Genomic DNA, 18,345 nt, shown 5'->3' with positions numbered 1-18,345 from the left:
TTGATAGCAATGGTTCAGATAAAGGCTAAAGTAAACCCAAGAGTATATAGAGGCCTTGGGGATTTCTTACTACCAGGAGAAAGTGTTTTAAATTTGTTAAAAAAAAAGAATTGATTTAGAGCAGTGTGTGTCTTTACTGGTCTCCATACATAGTAGAAGAGAAGGCTGAGGGGAGACCTTATTAATGCCTACAAGTATCTCAAGGGCGGGCTGAGGGAGGAGGGAACCAGACTCTTTTCAGTAGTTGCCAGTGAGAGGACAAGGGGCAACGGGCACAAGTTGGAACATAAAGGGTTCCACTTGAATATGAGGAAGAACTTTTTCACGGTGAGGGTGACGGAGCCCTGGAACAGGCTGCCCAGGGAGGGTGTGGAGTCCCCTTCTTTGGAGATTTTCAAGACCCACCTGGATGCAGTCCTGAGTGGCATGATCTGACATCCTCTGAGTGGTACTGCTTCAGCAGGGGTGTTGGACTAGATGATCTCTATGGTCCCTTCCAACTCTAAAAATTCAGTGAAATTCAGCAAATACCGGAATTACGGGTAAGGCTGATTTAACACCCACCTACTCAAGCAGCCGGCTCTGATTTGTGCTCCCCGAGCTCAGATCAGGGGGGCTGGAGGAGCCTGTGAGCAGGAGGGATCCCAGGAACGCTGCTGGCCCGGAGCCTTTCCTTCCTGCAGGTCGAGCCCTGTAAAATCTCCCGGTTTTCCCATAACCAGCCGAGCGCACAGACCACGCTCAGGGTCGTCACGGATCTGGAAGTTGGCAGGGAAGTTTTAAAGAGGAATAATGACGTCTGCTTTGTCTCTTTGGAGCAGAGTTGTCTGATTCGCAGCTGCGTGAAGTAGCTTAATAAGGTCACTCCTTAATCACCGTTCCCCGGAGGCGAAAGAGTCACTCTTTCATCAATCATTTTGTGAGTGGGGAGAGCAGTTTTTGTGGAAATAACCCGATAAAGTGGTTAATTGATTTACCAACACTGTACCAAATGAAAACGCAGCTGCTCTCAGGAAAACTGCTTAGGGATTAGCCAAAGGATGTGAATTTCCTACTTGCCTCAGAAATAGTGAACCAGAGGGGTCCTGGCAGCCCCTCGAGCACACGAGTGTCTGGGGGAGGCGAGCGTGGGCTGTGACCACCCACTCCTGGCACCCGGCTCGTCCCCATTTGTGAGTGGGGAGAGCAGTTTTTGTGGAAATAACCCGATAAAGTGGTTAATTGATTTACCAACACTGTACCAAATGAAAACGCAGCTGCTCTCAGGAAAACTGCTTAGGGATTAGCCAAAGGATGTGAATTTCCTACTTGCCTCAGAAATAGTGAACCAGAGGGGTCCTGGCAGCCCCTCGAGCACACGAGTGTCTGGGGGAGGCGAGCGTGGGCTGTGACCACCCACTCCTGGCACCCGGTACCTTCCTGGCTCCGCGGAGCTGGGGCTGGGCTGGCTCTGCCTGCGCCGGGGGGAGGATTCTCCCATCACATCTAGCCGTGCAAACCCCGATGTCTGCGCAGAGCAGAGCAGGAGGCTAAAAAAAGAAAACCTTCTTTTCATGGCTTTCCCCAACCCTGGAGCTCTCGCACACCAGCCCCGCTCCGGGGGCAGCCGCCGGTCGCAGCGCGGTGGGGGGGAACTCATGGCGGGGGGGGTCCTGCCTTGTTTTTAACCCCCAAATTGGGGGAGCATTGGCCTTGGAGAGATCAGTAGCATGCAGATTTTTATTTTTTTGTGTTGTTAATGGAAAAACTCTCAAAGGAATAAAGATTAAAGTCTATTTTTAATCCTCCTCCCATCACATCTAGCAGAGGAATGTGCTTGACGCAGGGAGAGCGGCAGGAAGGCTTCCCCTGCAGACAAGCAGCCTGGAGACACCCCCCTCATCCCAGAGCATCAGAGAGGCCACTTGCAGCATCGGGAATGAGCTCAGCCTTTTATGTTGCCCTCAGGATAAAGGAGGATAAAGCCCAGGCAGCACCAGAGCACAAATTGCACCCCTGAAACACGGGAGAACCAGCTCCCGAAGAGCAGCCTGTCCCCACCTTGTTCTAGCAGGACGTGCTGGGGGGACACCTCCTCCCTGGAGAGAAAATTGGTGCTGGGTTTGGCTGGGGATGCTGCTCCTCGTGTGCCCAGCTTCTGCCTGGGGGCTTGAAACCCTCTGCAGGGGCAAAGGTATTTCCTTGGGGAGCCTGGTGCTGTGTGGTGGTCTTCTAAGCCTCCAAAGGGGCTACTCTACTTTTCTAAGATGACAAGCAGCATTAGCCAGGGGAAACCTGTGATAATTAGTAATAGCTCTCAGCTGCTGATGACCACGGTCCCTATCACAGGCAGTTTGCAAGGAAAGCAGGGGAGGATGGATGTGATTAGGGCTACTGAAGCCAAGGGGAGGTTCTCCATGCCAGGAGAGGGGAGGTAGTCACAGCTGCAGTGTCTGAGCAGCTGCTGGCCTGAGCAAGGTGGCCTGAATTTGTCTGGGTGGGCTTCAGTCCTCCCGGCTTTAGTACTGGGAGCTAAGGAAAGCAGCAGGGATGAAGGGGGGAAGAACATCAGTGTGATGGAGCAGCTCCTCTTGGGTCTCCAGAGCTGCAGTGTGGGGTATCCCCTCCTCACCCCGAGCCCTGCTCCCCTGCCCTTGGAACAGCCGTGGCTGTGGGCAAAATGGCTGGGAAGCCACCAGGGAACAAGCACACACACCCTCCAGCCTTCTGCTGACAAAGTGTTGTTTAACCGAGTTAAGCCATTAACACTTGCGCCCTAAACTATATTTTCTTTCAAAGTGGAGCCTTTTCTACCTTTAGTCCAAATCGTGGCCCACGAGCCTGGGGTTGACGTTGATTTCTTAAACCAAGAGTAGCTGTTAGTGGAGTTAACAGCTGGCTGGTGCTCGGCTGCTCCTCGGCTCCCAGCGCTGGGTTTTCACACCGATGGCTCAGCTCTCGTGTCCTTTGGTGCTGCTGATGCAGCCTGTGCCTTCCTGCACGTTCCTCCTCCTCCTCCCTGCCTGCTTCCCAGATTTCATGGGTGTGGAAGGAAGGGGATGGAGGAACGAACCAGGCTGGGATGGAGCAAGCTCTTTGCTTTGGGAATCATCCTGCATTTTTAATGTTATTTGCAATCCACTCCTGAAAGCCCCTCTGTGCTTCCCTCCCTCGGTGCCTGTGTGGCTTGTCCTGCAGCCCTCCAGCTCCCACCCATTCCCTCGCACCCCGGGGGACTCAAGTTCCTTTGGGCCTCCTGGGAGATGGGTTATCCCAGATGGCAGGGTGACACCAGTGGTCCAGGCACGAGGAATAGCTGTCACCCCCCATAGGGGCAGGGATGAGGTTGGGGACTCTCTCCAAGACGGTGCTGGAGCTGGCTCTGGGGACCTTGCAGTGGCACCGGGAGCAGCCTGGCACCCCCCCACTGCCCTGTCCCCATCTGGGCTGACGTGCACCCCGAGCTGCCACCACACAGAAAACCAACCTCCAAAGCGGGTCACTGAGGTCTTTAATAAAATATACAGTATGCATCCCATGCATAGATAGAAAATTAATTTACATGCTCTTTTCATTATTTGCATAATGCTTTTTAATTAATACATGTAATTCAGTCTTCACATTTTAATATACTTTGCTACTGGAATACTTATGCAGAGAAGGGGAAACTCCTTCCTTTATTCAAGTAACAGCGGGAGCTGGCGGGAGCGGGGGATGGAGCTCGCCGGTCCCTGCTCGCAGTGGGAAGGAGCGCAGAGGGGACCACAGACCATCCATACTGGAAGACTCAATGATGCCAGGAGCTTGAGCACCCTCCCATCCCACACCCCCCGTTCCCTGGGGACCCCTCCCCGAGTCCCGGTGAGGTTCAGAAAGGCTGAACCGACGGCACTGGTGCTGGTTTGTCTTTTCTTCCCCATGATCAGCAGGTGACTACGGGCAGAGCCGGTGCCAGCAACTGCAGAGACAACTGAAAGCCAGCTGGGACAACCAGCACGAGACCACCCTTCAGGTGCCTGGGGCCATCCTCCTGCCATCAACCTCTTTTTGAGCCCATGAGGTGACTGCAGGGTTCCTCCTGCTCGGAAGGGGCATGGCTGGGTGCATTCTTCTGTGCACAAAGATGCTGCACGGTTTCCAAACAGAGAACTGGGGGGCAAGGAAAAACTCCATGGGGAATTAATGCTGTGCTGGGAACAGCCCCAAACGTGCTCAGCTGGTCAGGGATCCGGGTGGGAGTGCCAGACCCCCCTGCCCGGCTGTGAGGTGCTCAGAGGCTGCGGTGACGAGGAGCAGTGCAAGGTCCCCCCTGCCCTGGCTCTCCCACAGACACGGGGGGTGCTCCCCCCCCACGGAGGGAAGGTGAGTGCATTGGCACCCGGGGAGCTCGGCTCCCTGTGGGGACATTGGTGATGCCCGGGGCAGTGTGACCCCCCTCCTGCCCCTGCCTGGCCCCAAGGCAGGGAGAGATGAGGCAGCAGAGCGAAGCTGGACTGGGGGTTGTGGCGAGGGGGACTGGGGCATGTACCCAACCCAGATGGCTTTGGTCATCTCCTCCATCCCATCACGGGCTGCTGCAGCCCTGGGGCTCCCCGGCAGCTCTTCCCATGGTGGAAATCATAAACACACAGCAGTGGCAGAGGCTCCATGCCCAGGAGCGTGCGCCCCATGTCTGCTCCCTGACAGCCCTTTGCAGGGTCTCTGCCTCCTCTCTGCCCCGGGGGATGGTTTGGCTCCTCCAAAACCAATGCCCCCGTGGCTTCGGAGCCCCACGGAGCAAAGGACTTGGCGGGGAGATCCCTACTGGGGGTGGCCCCTCAGTTCCCCCAGCCTCATCCCCTCTGGCTGCTCCTGCCTTGGAGGACGGGGTCCCTTTTGCCCCGTCATTCCCTGCGGGTCTCCCCCAGTGCTCCCAGCTGTGCCACGATCCCAGCACAACCCCAGACCCACATCCCTGGGGGTCCCACGGGCAGCAGTGCAGGAGAGCAGTTAAACCCCACCTGCAATGGGAGGAAGGTGAGGTCCAGCCGGTCCCACTGCAGGGGCTGGGGACAGTGGGGCTCACCCTGGGCTGGACACCACATGTCCTTCCATGCAGACTGATTTCCATCCCATTTTGCCCCACAGCCAGTGGGGCCTTTCGAGGCTGTTTCCAAGGTTTGGGGCTGGAGTTGATGCTGACCTGGCACAGGACCGGCAAGGGCAACCAGCCTGGTTGGGGGCTGCATCACCCTCAGGCTACTTAAACTCACCCTGGACAACACTAAAGCTCAGGGCAGAGGCAGATCCCCCTTCACGCAGCTGTGGCAGTGCCTGATCGGGGGTCACCTGTGTTTCTGTTTTCCTCACTCCCTTTCTGGCAGGGGTATGTCCAGCGCCGCGGCCTCCGTCTGCAGCCAGGGGGGAGCAGGGCCATGGCCAGGTGAAGGCTGAAACATGTCCAGGAGGACCCAGCCGCTGCGTTCCCAGGGGCTGGAAGCAGCCAGCACCCGCTGGGCATCTCCTCCAACCCCTCCTGTCCTTGGCAGGGCAGGGATGATGCCAGGCGTGGTGCCAGATGGGGAGAGCCTGGCTCCTCCGCCGTGTCCCGGTGCCACAGCCCATACTTGTGGGTCCCGTGCATGCCCCGGTGCAACGGCACAGTGGGGTCAGGGTGTGGGGTGGGCACCGGGGGTCAGACCGCGGCGGTCGGGGCTGCCTCTGCCCAGGGAGGTCTCGCTCAGAGCCTCCGAGTCCCGGTCGCGGCTGGAGACGCTCTCCACCTCCTCAGGGTCTTTCTTCCCGCTGTTCCTCACGGCCGCCTCCAGCGCCTTCTGCTTGCGGTAGAAGTGGGAGAACTTGTTGAAGATGATGGTGATGGGCAGTGCCACGACCAGGATGCCCCCCAGGATGCAGCCCGAGGCGGCCAGCTTGCCCGCCACCGTGACGGGCACCACGTCGCCGTAGCCCACGGTGGTCATGCTGACCGTGCCCCACCACCAGCACGCCGGGATGGTGTCAAAGCCAACGTCTTCCTCCTTCTCAGCCGTGTAGGCCACGCCGGAGAAGACAGAGACCCCCACAGCCAGGTAGAGCAGCAGGATGCCCACCTCCCTGTAACTGTTGCCCGCCACCGTGACGGGCACCACGTCGCCGTAGCCCACGGTGGTCATGCTGACCGTGCCCCACCACCAGCACGCCGGGATGGTGTCAAAGCCAACGTCTTCCTCCTTCTCAGCCGTGTAGGCCACGCCGGAGAAGACAGAGACCCCCACAGCCAGGTAGAGCAGCAGGATGCCCACCTCCCTGTAGCTGTGCTGGAAGGCAAAGCAGAGCGGTGGTCAGTGGGTGCCAGGATCCCGCAGCACAAACACAGCCCTTTGTGTCTCCATCGGTGTCTCAGTGCCTCCATCCATCTCTGCCGTGGGACATCCCGCTGTGGGCCTGGGCTGAGACAGGTTGGGGGGGTGTGGGTGACCCACACCTGGAGCGAGTGGGGCAGCAAGGAAATCAGCCCTGGCACCCCCAGGAGCTCCCACCAGCAACCTGTGAGGGGGAGGCAGTGCTGGGAGGGAAAGGGGACCTCTGTTTCCCAGCCAGTGATCCCCGGCAGAGGCTACCCCCTGCCTCCAGCACTCACTCCAACCCCATCTCGGCTAACGATATTTAGACACATTTTTTCCCATTTTCCTTTTATCTTGGCAGGTCCCCAGAAACCACCTAATGGGCAGCCTCTAAGTGAAGCGATTTGTATTTTCATGATGTGCTCGCAGGGAGGACGTGTGTCTCTGCTGCGGGCTCAGCTCCAGCCCTTCAGCCCCAGGCTCCCCGGCTGCCAGGGAACCCCACAACTAGACCCCCAGGGACCTCAGCCCTCCTGTCCCCCAACACCTTCTACAGTCTCCGCATCCATCTAACCCTTTGTGAGGGTGGAATTTTCTTGCAGAAACTGCAGTTTCTGAGATAATTACATTTCCTTGCTGGTTTTGTGTGGGAGACTCAAAGCAAACCTGAGAGCTGAGAGGAATCCAAGCAGCCCTGGTCGTTGGGTCACAGAATCACAGCATGATATGGGGTTGGAAGGAACCTCTGGAGATCATCTAGTCCAACCCTCCTGTCAGAGCAGGGTCACCTAGAGCAGGTTGCACAGGAACTTGTCCAGGTGGGTTTTGAATATCTCCAGAGAAGGAGACTCCACCACCTCCTTGGGCAGCCTCTTCCAGGGCTTTGCCACCCTCAAAGGAAAGAAGTTCCTCCTCATGTTTAGGTGGAACTTCTTATATTCAAGTTTGTGCCCATTTCCTCTTGCCCTGTCACTGAAAAAAGACCAGCCCCATCCTCCTGACACCCACCTTTAAGTATTTATAGGTGTGGATCAGATCCCCCCTCAACCTTCTCTTCTCCAGACTAAAAAGACCCAAGTCCCTCAGCCTCTCCTCGTAAGGGAGATGCTCCAGGCTCCTCATCATCTTTGTAGCCCTCTGCTGTACCCTCTCCAGCAGTTCCCTGTCCTTCTGGAACTGGGGAGCCCCAGGGCAGTCCAGGGATCCATCTAACAGCAGCATGGGCTGGTGTCAGCCCCTGGCTCCCATGAGGTGCTGCACCCCCAGCTCGCCAAGCTCCAGCCCGATGGGTCTGGGAGCCCTGGTGGGAATGGGGCCATGGGACAGGCTGACAGCAGGGGTGTGCAACGCTCCTTGAAGAAGCCATCGGTCGTTTCTCTGGTTTCACACTAAAACATCTGTGTTGCAGTTTGTCATTGGATCTCCTTAATTTTTGAGCAGAGTACAAACCTGTGCTAAAACCCCGGGGGGCAAAAAGGTGGTGGGCAGTTAGGGGACCAGGCAGCGAGTGATACTGGGAGGGAGACTGCTGATGAATGAGCTGGGACCAGGCAAAAGGGTATGGGCCAGCCCTGGGACAAATCCAGCACCCATCTCCCGTCCTTGTCCTGGCGAGGTGTGAGCCGAGAGCCCTCCACGCAGTGGGGATGGGGACCCCAACTCTTAGAGCCTCACAGACCAAGAGGAGGGGACCATGAAGCCCTTGTTTGCTGGCAGGGCCAGGCCAACCACCCGCCAGTGCCAAAGCCACCACCATCCTCACAGCACGGCTAGTCCCCTCGCTTTTTGACTGTCACAAGCCAACTTCTTGGCTGTTTCTGCCCACTGCTCTTCATCTTTTGGGGAAAGGAAAACCAAGCTCTGATCATGGGGGGGCGGTTTCCAGTCTCCTAACAGCCAGAGAACGCTTTCTTGGAGACCACATAATGACTAAACAAAACAACATTCGAGCAAAGCAAACAGCAGAAGACGTGGGAAAAGAGCTTCCAGGGTCAAGACAGAGACGTGAAGGAGGTGGATTCACGGCAGGGAGCGAGGAGACTTTGCTTTGACTGCTGGCAAAAGCTGCTCAGCTAACACCAGTAACACCAAGGGGAAATAATATCCTCCACTGCCGCCATCCACTGTGGCTGCAAATGCCCTCCAGCAGCTCCAGGAGAGCTCCTTGAGAAGGACAAACAGCTCAGAGCCACCGAGTTTCAAGGACGTATCACTTGGCCATGAAAGGCTTATTCCTGGCTGGAGCTTATCAGCACGTCTGTGGGTCCCGGACGGGGAGCAGCGGAGCCGAATAACCTTATACATTTTTAAAGAGTGTCAGTTATGGCCCTGGGATGTGTTGGAGGGTGAGGGGGAAGACAGGCAGCTCGATAGCTCCAGCTGCTTCAATTTACAAGCAGGGTCAGGGCTTGCGGCACAGGGCGGTTCCAGGAATTTCCTATCTGATCCTATTTGCAGCCATTTATCCTCAAAAGGTGTGGTTGGCTCATTGATCCAGGGGCAGGCAGAGGCAGCTGGGGTTCAGCTGGGATGCAGGATTAGCTGGGATTTGGGTGGGGATGGGGTTTTACCTATAGTTTGGGTGGGATGCAGTTTTAGCTATGGTTTGGGTGGGATGCAGTTTTAACTGGGGTTTGGGTAGGGATTCAGTTTTAGCCATGGTTTGGATGGAATGTAGGATTAGCTGGGGTTCAGGGGGGATGCAGATTTAGCCAAGGTTTGGGGGGGAAGCAGGATTAGGTGGGGTTTGGGTAGGGATGCAGTTCTAGCCATGGTTTGGGGGGATGCAGGCATAGCTGGGGTTCAGGTGGGATGCAGTTTTAGCCATGGTTTGGATGGGATGCAGTTTTAGCCATAGTTTAGGGGGATGCAGGTGTAGCTGGGGCTCAGGTGGGACACAGATTTAGCAAGCAGCCTGGGGAGGTGATGCTGGATAATAAAAGGCTCCAGCAAAACCACCACCCCAGCAGCAGTCTTTTTGGGCTCTTGCCCTGGGAGGAGGTCTGCCTGCCCTTGCGACAGCCGTGGGTGGGCTCCTTCCCCAGCTGAATGTACACCTCTCCTCCAGCACAGCAGAAGACAAATGAAATGGAAAAGCCTGGTTTGAGCCTGACTGGAGATACCAGCATGGGGACCGAGCACGGAGGTGGCCCATAGAGATGGCTACAGCAGCAGGGTGACGCATCTGCTGCCTGGGGACGTGCAGCGCTGGCTCTTCCCACCTATTTGTGTATTTAGGCCCCTCAGGGGACAGACAGCAACTCCTGGAGATCCCTGCAGATGCCTAAATTACTCAGCACCTGACACCTATTGACTGCCAGTGGGAGACAGGACCAAACCAAGCTGCAGTACCAGCGATGGATGTCGTACACGGCGGGGAGGGAGAGCAGGACGTGTGGGAAGCCTCTCCTCAAATTAAATAGACCCTGAATCAGGCCCCAGCCGATCTGAAGACGGTTTGGAATTTATGATGCCCAAATGGCAGAAATCCCTCTGCTAGCACTTTGGTGGCAGGGGAACAATTACTCGCCTCGCCAGAGCCATCGCTCCCGCTTCCTGGCTGTGAACGGCCCTTCCTCCTCTGCTGCTGCTTTATGCTCTCGCAATAGGAAGTAAATTATGATTAACAAGACGTCGTAATTTATGTGCCCAGTAAATCACAACGCCAAGCTGCTGCGTCAGACCTGTGTCTTCTCTCATCCCCATTTACAGCTGGCTCCGGAGTCCCCGGGAAGCGGCTCTTTCCAGCGCGTCACCGGGTGAATCAGCGGCTCGGCAGAGGCCGGAGCCGGGATGCTGCCGGCTCCCCGCATCTCCTCTGCTGCTTAATAACATGCAGATGAGCCCGTCAGTCCCCGCTCTGCTGCAACGAGTTGTTCACGCTTAACTGGAGCACGGAAAGGGTTCAGGGAGCCCTTCCCACGTGTACAGTTTTATTTAAATTCCACAAGGTCTGTCACTTGCTAATTGTTCTCTCAAGGTGAGTGTTCAGAAGTAACTGTGATGCAGATTGGACTTCAGTCATCTTCATTTCAAACAATCCTCCCTGGACCCCGTTTTCAGCAGGCTTTGAGGATGTCAGGAATTTTTTCCTCCCCATTTTTTTTCTGAAGCTCTGTGAGATTTGCAGGATTAACGGTGGGCTGGTCCTGCTTCACAGCAGAAGTTGGCAGAAGACCTTTCCTGCCACCCATCTTCATCCTCAGTTGCAACTGAGGGTTGTTTTTCTCCACAGCTCACCCACGGGAATGGGTCCAACCCTGGCAGTTGAGTCCTGCTGACACTGGGACACCCCATGCCGGCCCTGCCACTGCTGCAGCAGTGAGAAAAGGGATGTCCCCAGCTGTGGCTGTGCCTGCTTCATCCCCGAGATGGGCTCTCGGAGGGAGCAGCACCAGGACCACCAGCTCCGGCCCTTGCCATGCACTGAGTGGGAGGAGAGCATCCCTTTGGTTGGATTTCAAGCTCTGTTATGAAGATTGCTTTCCTTGGCCATTTGTTTGGCACAACACTTGTTTGAAAGGAGAAAAGGTACAAGGATATTTGCATGAGCAATGCTGAAAAACCAGTCTTCTGGTTTGAATGTGGGGACAAGCGGCAGTCCCACAAGCAGAGGAGGTGTTTGCCCTGGTGACCATCACCCCGTGTCCAGCACAAGCCCCATGTGTAGTGGGGACTCGGGAGACTGTGTCATTCTGTGTCCTGGCAGGCTCGAGGACTGGCTTTCGGATTTGTCTTGATGTGGTCGCCAAGAATCAGAGACAATTAAAGACTGAGTTTAATTGGCCTCTGCATCGGGCTGGATTTTCTGTGTAAGCACAGGAGGTGAGGGGACAGTTTCACCCTCCCCAGATTTGGGCACATGGTCCCCAGCAGGAGGGGGATGGAGGATGGAGGGATGGATGGTGGGGGAGAGCAGAGACCTGCATGGGGCACTGAGGCTGGTCCCTGCTGCAGAGCTGAGCTGTGGTGATGGAGGTCTGGGCTGCAGCACCAGGCTGGTGAGGATTTCATGCTGGCTTCATGCATTGACTCTTGTCACAGTTGGTCTTGCTCGGCCTAAGGAGGCTGGGGGTGCTGCGGAGGGGGTCTGGAAAGACACAGCCTTGAGGCATACCACTGAGGATCTCACCAAACCTGCAGGGGTGCCACCTCTTGGCATGCCTGGACCCTGGTCCTTCATTGTCTCAGCATCTCATCCAGCTCTTCCTCCTGAGGACAGGCCCTCCTGGGCCCAGCTTCCCCCAGCCCTCCTTTCCCCAAGATTTCCAGCATGCTGAGGGGCAGCGGGTGGTAGCCCAGTCTCTGCTGGGAGCATGGACCTTGCCTTGGGCTGGTTGTCCCAGGCACTGCTGCTAACCCTTTGCTTTTCTATTGCCACTCTGTGCTACCCATGGCTAATTATGTGCCAGTCCCATCTTTGTCATACCCTGGGGCATCCGAGTGTCAGCCCAGCTGGACCAGGAGCTCCGTGTCTCCCTAGATGGACAGACACCAAGGGTTGGATGCTGGCCTCTGGCCACCTGGCAGTGTGCCCTTAGGAGACTCTCCCTTCTCCCAGACTGGGGACAGGAGCAGCTCTGTGCCACACACTGGTGCTGGCACACTCAGCAGCTGCTGGTCCAGCTAGGCACTGACCTGCTTCTGGTGGGACGTCACCATCCACCCATGCACGGCTGAGTTTGTTCCACCACCTTGCAACAGGGCTTGCACACCATGGTGGGGAAGGGATGGCTGAGTCCCTGAAAGCACCAGCTCTGCCTGAAGCAAAGTCTGCATCCATGGAGTGACCTGTTGTTTGCTCTGAGCATGTGGACAAAGAGGACTCATGCAGTGCTCCCCATGCTTGGTTGTTTTAGCAGACACACAAACCAACAGCCCAGCCCACCACCCCAAGCATGCTCATCAGACACCACCCCAGGCTGATAGCTCACTGGGAATGGGAATGTCCACATTCCCCAGCTGCATCAGAGGTCTCCTTCTTACCCAGAGACCTTTGATGATAGATAAGGAGATAGATAAGGAGATAGAGAGCCAGTTTACCTTCAAGGTGGCCCCCAGTGACCTCAGTCCGGTGGAGTGCCGAGCCAGCTTCAGCACCCGGAATATCCTCATGAGCCGAAACACCTGCACCACCTTCCCGAGGTTGCCCAGCTCCGAGTCACTGCCCATGGTCACGTCCACCAAGAGGGTGAAGTAGAAGGGCAACACCGAGACAATGTCAATTATGTTCAGCGGGTGCTTGAAGAACTTTCTGGGGTTGGGGGAAAGCAGGAGACGGGAAGACACTTCGAAGGTGAACCAGGAGATGCAGAAATACTCCAGCTTGTGCAGGACCGGTTCGTCGAGCACGTTGCCGTTCTCATCCACATCCTGGTACTCGGGCATGCTATGGATGCACATGGTGGCTATGGAAACCAGCACCACGCTGATGGACACGAAGCTGAAGAGCTTGCTGGGGATGGAGTAGCCGGGGTTCTCCATGGTGAGCCAGAGGCGTTTGCGCACGTTGCCGCAGCGCAGCGTGCTGTAGCGCAGCAGGTCGTGGTTGATGTCAGAGATCTCATCGGGGGACGTGTCCACGCTGCTGACCTCGCTCTCCTCATCCCAGTTGTGGTGCCGGCTCTCCAGCTTGCGCTCATGGTAGCGGTAGCTGCAGCAGGAGTCCAGGAAGAACTCGTTGATGCCCCAGTACTCGATCTCCTGGCAGAAGGAGAAGACGCACAGCTCCTCCATGACGTGCAGCTTCCCCGTCTGGTAGAAGTGGAGCACGTAGAGGAAGAAGCCGGGGTTTCGGTCAAAGTAGAACTCCCTGGCGCTCACGTCGTAGTCATCGCAGAGCTGCAGGATGGACTCCTCCGAGTCGCAGGAGAGCAGGCGTCCCAGGCGGGTGTCGGGGAACTTGGAGAGGGCGCTGGAGCTGAGCCGCCTTCTCAGACCCCCCACATTGATGTTGATAACGTCCTCCTCAAAACCGGGACCCCAGTAATTTAAGGTCTTGTTGACCATGATCAGCAGAGCGGGAGCTGGTTCCACCTGCGGGCGAGACACAGCGGGGCTGGAGAGGACACAGGGCTGTAGGGGACACAGGGCTCCCCCCGATCCGGGTGGTCCCAGGGCAGGGGGGGAGCAGAAACACCCCAGGGGAGCGAGGGGGGATGTCTGCATTTTTAAAATTGAGGACCAGGGAGAGGGTTGGGAAACCGCTTTGGGCGGTTGTTCTTTGGTGGTATGGAAGGAGAAAAAAAAAAAAAAAAGCCAATAATTTTTCCAGGTCAAACTTTTCCCTGCTTTTTATTTTTTACCTCTTAAAGTTTCTCCCTTTGCTAATGGCCTAAGGCAGGCAGTTTACTGCACCTCCAGCACCTGGGATTTCCTTGTTCAAACAGGTAATTAGGCACTGAAGAGAGGATTTATCCCTCCAAAAAGGCTCCTCCGTGGAAAAAACATCTCCTCAAACCACCACCGCAGTGATTCTGCCAAAGAGCTTTGTAGCCCGACTACCCATGTTGCTAATTAGACCTGGTCAAAAAGTCCTTAGATGGTGCAATCTTCCCAGCAGCAAAAGCAGTTTTGCCAAAATCAAAGTGTTTTCGCAGAAGGTGTCAGTTTTAAGGAGAATTTCAGGAAAAAAGTGTCAAAACAATTCATCTGCCTGCTTTGTTTCCTCTTGTGTGTTCTATCAAGTAAAATATTAAGATTCTTTTTACAATGTTGAAACATAACAAAAACATGATTCAGAATCATTGATGACTCTGAATTAAAAATCTGTATGTTGGTAGGAAAATAAAAGCTAAAATTTTGATTTCTATTGTGTTTCAGGATTTTAAAAGTTTCGGGAAGCTGGGCTTTTCCGTGCAGCAGGAATTCCATTTTCTAATGAGCAGCAGTTAAAGCACCTAATGAAGAGAAGCAATCACACACCTTCAAACGCATTTACCCATCTTGACCAGAAGCTTAGAATAAAAAGGTGAATAAAAAGGCAAGTTAAAAGGTTTGTGATCTTCCTGCACCTTGAAATCAGACTTCTCCTCCCACCTTATTCATCCAAACACCTGGGGAGGTGCAGAGCAGCCCATCCCCACACAGTCCCTCGCTCCTGGTGCTGGGTGTCCTCAGGAGGGATGCTGCCTTTGCTCTCTTGGTTGAGGAATTATATTTTCATACACACATTGGCCACTTTGGGAAAATCCAGCTATTAGGTGTGACTTATTCCTGAGCTCTGCTTGCTCTTCAGGGCGGCTGCTGGTGCCGACACGACTTCTGCAGCCCCTGATGGTTGTGCTGCAGCAATCGCTGAGACGTTTGTGACCTCCAGACTGGCCTGTGTCCCATCCCAAAGCCTTCCCTCCCTGGTTTTAACCAGCAGCTTGTTAGAGAAAGCCCTCACCTTCTCTGTCTTTTATCACCCAGTGAAGTTTTTAAACTTTTAGGTGACGCAGGAAGAGAGGCCACAGAATGGCAGCAGGAGATGAGGGAAAAGGCTGCAGCAGACCCCTTGATGTTGCTGAGATGCCACCAGACCCCACACAGGAGAGTCCAGTCTGACAGGAGCCACCAAGAACAGGTCAGTGACATGAGGAGGGTCCCCCTCCCAACCAGGGGAATCCCAGCTTCCCTGCAGACCCCATTGCACCCCAGCCCTGCATCGCTCACTGGGCATCTCATGGGGTTTACGGGGAACACCAAAGCAGGGGAAGGGCTCTGGGTGTTTTCCAGTGTCAGAGAAACGCAGTGTAAAAGGTTTGCCAGACCGGGAGGGACCTGGAGGACACTTCACATCTAAATCTGGAGGTCAGAGCAGAGCTGGAGAGGAGCAGGTACCGGAATAATGGTTAGAAATAAACCCCAGAGGTATGTTTTTAAGCTGAGCAGGGCTGTGGGAGCAGCAAATGCCAGATTTGTGCCAGGCAAAGGCATCTGCTAACTCCACTGCATCTCCCAGCCAGGGCTCCTTAAAGACACAGGCTTTGCACCACAAAACCAGCGCTTCCCATTACACCACGTCTGGAGGAGGCAACGGGCTTGTGATAAGCCTCAGAGCTTAATGGGCTAATTGTCTCGCTTTTCAGTGGGGAGGAAATAAAATGAAGGATCAACTTTTTGAACGCTTAAGACAAAAGCGAGAGAGAAAAAGGGGTGTAAACACTCCTTTTCCAGGGATAAATTGGAATTTCTGTGACAGATTCGCTTTTCCAGGGAAGACATCACACAGCCCATCTGTGGGGTGGGGATGACTAATCCAGGTTCCTTCCAGAAGGATGCTCATGCATTCAGGCTACAAACACACACACACTCGCACACACAGGGCCCTGGGGGTGGGTCTGTGGGATCCAGCTTACCCCACACCATCCTCAGCCTTTCTCTGCACCTTCCCCGTACAGCAGCCACCCTGGGAGGGCAGGCCAAATGTCACCGAAATCAAAGACAAGGTGGTTTTGGGGCTGGGCTGGGGTACCCGGGTGGTTACAGGGGCTGTGCTGGGGAGGCAGGACAAGCCTGAAGCGTGGTCCAGCTCAGCAGGACCATCCCCAGTGCGTGGCTGTGGGTGAGATGGCAAAATCCCGAGAGCCAGGGAGGAGACGGCTCCCACCTCTCTCCTAGCTCAAGAGAAAAAAGTGGGTGTCAGGACCCTGTAAGCCCTTGTACCCCAGGGAAATCCCTCCCTCCATCTCTCCATCCCTCCCACGCAGGAAGCAGAGCGAGGAGAAGGGTCGCGAACTGTCTGAGATGCTCCTTTCTGATGTTCGCTTCTGAATAGAGCAAATTATTGCTGCCCACATACAGCTTTCATGGAGGAATCTAAAGCAGCAATTAATAGTTTTATAACTCTTTCTCCCTGCTCATTTCATGACTAGCTAAGCTCAGCTTTAGAACAAAACTGAGGTTTGAACTAAGACCTGGCGTGATCTCCCCTGTTGGATGCGCCCGGCTCGCGTTTGCAGGGGTATCTGCTGGGAAACAGAAGCTTACGTCGGGAAGGTCGGGTGTTTTTTTATTTCAAAGCACAATGGACAGAGAATACAAATGTGTCTGTCTGGAATAATGTGAATTTGCAAAATTTTCCTCTAGTTAAAGCAAAATTGCCATAAATGACTGGTAAAATAGAACAGACAAAGCCTGTTTCTTTCCGATAAATGTTGAAATACACTGTAATCTATTTTAAGGAGACAACCACCAGAATTACACAAGCCCAGTGCGAGCTGGGTGTTGGGCACTCAAATGAATATGTATCTTGTGGAGAAAAAAATCTCTGATACATGCATTTATGACAGTAAAAAATATAAAAACAGATCAAGCATATCTGAAAGAAATGCTAGAAGAGTTTCCCTTGACAACGTATTTTTTTCTTAAAGCCTTTCAAATGGAAGTTATGTATATTTATTCTAACTGGGAGAGGGGACCCACGGGAGTGGGAAGGAAGATGCTAATAGACATTCAAGAGAGGATGCAGCAAGTGCAGGGAGTATCGCACACAGGGGCTTTTCCAACCAGGTACAATGGATTTAGATTAACAGTCCAAATAAAAAGCCCTGTACTTACAGCTCAGCGAGGCTTCCCAGCAGGGAGTCGTGTGGCTTGTCTCAAAGGAGCCATTAGAAATGCGTAGAGAAGGAGGAAACCCTTCATCCTTTGCCTGTAGCCCAGTCCCACATGCCCTGTTACCCCAGCCTAGCGACCCCACACACCCCAGATGTGCAGGGCTGGTGGCTGCAAATCCCTGGAGGAAGTCCTGAGCGGGATGCCCATAGGGCTGGGGGTCCCCCTCTGGGTACCTGGGGGGGCAGTGGGGCTGTCTGACCTCCCAGCTCCTGCAGGGTGCTGTCCCTATCAGCCATGCACTGGGGAAGGACTAAAGGTGGGGAGAAGCCTGCTTTCTGGTCAACCAAAAGTGCCCATGAGGAGTCCTGTCCCCATCACTGAGGGTCCCTGTGCCCGTCCACCTGAGGATGCTGAGGACCAAGCCCTTCCTTCGGCAGTGCCAGGGGGGAGGATGGAAGGGGGATTCCCACCGCCGGCTGCTCCCCGCAGGCAGAGCTTAATCCGCTGCTGTACACTGAGAGGCCACCCAAACGCCCAGGGCTGGGGATGCAGATGATGGGGGGGGACTCCCTGCTCGCTTTGGGGTGCGGGAGGGGGTGATTACCAACAGTTGGGGTCTCTACTGCCAGCGGGCAGCCCACTGCCTGCTACAGATGATGCCCTGCCCTGTGCCAGCCTCTGCTCTCAGGTCCCAGGCGGTGGGTACCACTCTCCGGAGGGGCCCCCCGTGCCCTGCTCCCCTGAAAAGGGGGACACGCACCCCCCGTGGGGGCAAGGCTTCGGGGAGGGGGTCTCTCCTACACCCACCTGCGGAGAGATGGGAAGGGGTATCCCTGTGCTCCGGTTCCCAGCAGCATCCCGGGATGCGGTCGCTGCCTTGGTGGCTCCCAGCTCATCCCGGGCTGTCGGTGCCTCCCTTCCCCGCTCACCCCGCTGTGCCGCTGCCCCGTTCCCTGCTCACCCCCTTCCCCCCCGCCTCTCCCCCCACATGCCGCTGCTCCCGTTGCCCTCTCACCCCAGGATGCCGGTGCCCCGGTTGCCCGCTGCTCCTCAGGGTGCCGATCCCTGCAGTGCCCGGGGGTGCCGGTGCCCGGGGGTGCCTGCGCCCCGCTCCCTGCTCCTCCCTGGGATGCCCATCTCACGCTCCTCGCCGCCCCCGGGGGATGCCGGTGCCCCGGATCCCCCTCCCCGCCCCGCGATGCCGGCTCCTCGGGATGCCGGTGGCTGCCGCACCCCGGGATGCCGGGTACCCCGGGTCCCCGCGCTGCCGGTGCCTGCAGCACCCCGGGGAACCGGAGCCCGGCCCCACTCCTCCGCTCACCTGCCTCGGCGCCGCCCCCGCCGCAGCGTGCGCGGAGCCGCGGAGCCCTGCGGGGCCGGCGGCGGCGGCAGAAGCTCGGCGGAACCGGAGGGGACGGGGGGTCCCGCCCGTCGCCCCTCCCGGGGTGCCGCCCTCCCGCCCGCCCGGAGCCGCGGGGTGGGAGCGGGGAGGCGAGGTCTA

The 18,345-nt window shown here is 56.0% G+C and overlaps 1 protein-coding gene across 1 annotated transcript; it reads right to left on the bottom strand.

The window, feature by feature from the left end:
• Positions 1–3,473: 3,473 nt before the first annotated feature.
• KCNS1 (potassium voltage-gated channel, modifier subfamily S, member 1) lies at positions 3,474–17,981 on the bottom strand. The gene is made up of 4 exons (XM_014941211.1): positions 17,860–17,981; positions 12,345–13,337; positions 7,752–7,756; positions 3,474–6,078 (listed from the first exon to the last, which is right to left on the bottom strand). The coding sequence occupies exons 2-4, from the start codon at positions 13,308–13,310 to the stop codon at positions 5,628–5,630; spliced, it is 1,422 nt and encodes a 473-aa protein (XP_014796697.1). The 5' UTR covers positions 13,311–13,337; positions 17,860–17,981; the 3' UTR covers positions 3,474–5,627.
• Between the last annotated feature and the right edge of the window lie 364 nt (positions 17,982–18,345).

The sequence above is a fragment of the Calidris pugnax genome, unplaced genomic scaffold, assembly GCF_001431845.1.
Source record: "Calidris pugnax isolate Ruff unplaced genomic scaffold, ASM143184v1 scaffold55, whole genome shotgun sequence".
Lineage (NCBI taxonomy): Eukaryota > Metazoa > Chordata > Aves > Charadriiformes > Scolopacidae > Calidris > Calidris pugnax.
The sequence above is the reverse complement of the archived record's forward strand: the minus strand, read 5'-3'. Positions and strand labels throughout refer to the sequence as shown.

Coding starts and splice junctions, on each gene's coding strand:
- KCNS1 (XM_014941211.1), bottom strand. CDS start 13,310: ATGGTCAACAAGACCTTAAATTACTGGGGTCCCGGTTTTGAGGAGGAC.